General features: G+C 24.8%; 1 protein-coding gene across 1 annotated transcript; it reads right to left on the reverse strand.

Annotated features, from left to right (window-relative positions):
* Nucleotides 1–7: 7 nt before the first annotated feature.
* LOC108356092 (uncharacterized) lies at nucleotides 8–1,746 on the reverse strand (the record flags this gene model as incomplete). The annotated part of the gene is made up of 2 exons (XM_017607225.1): nucleotides 8–64; nucleotides 1,576–1,746. Coding segments are annotated over 2 exons (228 nt in total), but the record flags the coding sequence as incomplete, so codon positions are not given.
* Nucleotides 1,747–1,875: the final 129 nt, after the last annotated feature.

Consider the following 1,875-nt stretch of genomic DNA (forward strand, 5'->3'; position numbering starts at 1 on the left):
ACTTGGCATTTCTCCTGAGGGTTGCATTTGATGTTGCCGCAGTAGGCGCTAGAGCTGGAACTCGCTGTAATTGAAAAATTAATACAAAAAAGTATNAAAAATATTCTATAAAAACAAAAAAAAAACATTTCGCCCGTGCGAATTTCGTGTAAATATTTTTTTTTTCAATTGAATTTATAAAATATGTTTTTTTGCTAAATATTCTAAAAGATCTTTCGTAAAAACAAAAAACGGGCTCTTTCACAATGTACGAAATTCAGTTAAAGTTGTTTTTTAGTTTCAATTTATAGATTGTTTTTTTTGTAAAAGTATTCGTTTTGAGTTATTTATTTATTTTTAACTTCGATTAAACAATTTTAGTATCTTTAATTGAAAAACCAAATAACTATGCGTGCGTTTGAATTAAAATTTTTTGAATGATACATTGTAAATGCGCTGTGCCTCGCCTCGCAGCTTTAAACGATTTGTAAGGATTTTTTTTAATTGCGTATTTTTTTTTTGCTATCAGTAACACCTTTTTCAACTTGTGAGAAGTATTTTTATTAATCTACATATAATTTATTGAAAATTTATTTTTGTTTTGTATTTAAGTCATATATTTTCGTGATTGTTACGAAAGTATTACACAAATTTTGTGAAAAATAATTTTAATATTTTTTTTTTTGTTTTAAGTTTTTTATTTACTACTTATTCATAAAACATATTAATAAATATGCAAAAAATAGTTAAAATAAAATTTAAAAAAATATCCGTTCAAAAAATTATATTATGTTATCCTTTTTTATTTTTGTTTAATTTATTAATTTTTAGTTGCAGCTGTTTATTAGAAATTATCGCGTTTTCGATGAAAAAAAGTGTAATTAATTTATAAAAAAGTATTCAATTTCGCGGATAAATAACTTTAATCAATTTTTTATTTAAACAATATTTTAATAAAATTCTTGATTTTTAATGTTAAATTTATAAAATTATTTTATTTTGATGATTTATAATAAAATTAATCGCCAAAAAAGATTAGATGTTATGAAAATGTTAATGTAAAATTTTGTTTGTGACATTTGTTAATTTTATTAAACTTTTAATTTTCAAAGAGAAAAGTCAACACAAAAGTTTCCAATTTAGAAAAAAAAATAATTTTTATATCATTTTCGATAAAAATTAATAGCAACTCTTTTGCGAAATATTGAAGTTTGTGAATTTTTTTATGAGATCTTTGTACATATGTAGACCAAATAATAATTAGAGATACAATAATGATCAGTTTTTTGAAATTTTACGCTTAGAAATAATTTTTATTTATTTGATATTATTTTGCTTGATTTCCGAAAAATTCAAAATACATAGTATGTATGTATTTTACTTAGCGAAAAATTTATTCCTAAACTTTTTTCTTAAATACAATTTCAGTTTTATTATTAATCGTTTGCAAAAGAGTCATAAATAGATTCATACCAAAATTGCTATCTTCTCTAAGTTGAAATCTTTCAACAAAAAAAGTTCTCTACTGCACTTGAGTTTTGTAGACAAACTAATGATAAAACATAATTTTTTTTACGAAAGTTCAGCTATACTCACAATATTTATCGCCACCAGAAGATGAACTGCCCAAATCCAATTGATTCCGTTGTATGCAAGAACGCTCATTGCACAAATTCGGGCAACACTTGCCACCAATGGCACTGCAATCGGTGTCTTGTTTGCATTTGGGCGTGCAGGTCAGCACCTTTGTTGAGGAGGGGCAACCTACTAAGCAAAAAAACAGGGCAACAAATAAATAGAAGAGAAAACAAAAACACAGAAACACGACACAAAAGTCAAGGGAGTTTCCTTATTAGTTAAAGCTTAAAGGAAATTTATAAAAAATAGGCGATAAAT

The sequence above is a fragment of the Rhagoletis zephyria genome, unplaced genomic scaffold, assembly GCF_001687245.7.
Source record: "Rhagoletis zephyria isolate East Lansing unplaced genomic scaffold, Rhagoletis_zephyria_1.1 Rzeph_scaffold_53994, whole genome shotgun sequence".
In the NCBI taxonomy this organism is placed as follows: Eukaryota; Metazoa; Arthropoda; class Insecta; order Diptera; family Tephritidae; genus Rhagoletis; species Rhagoletis zephyria.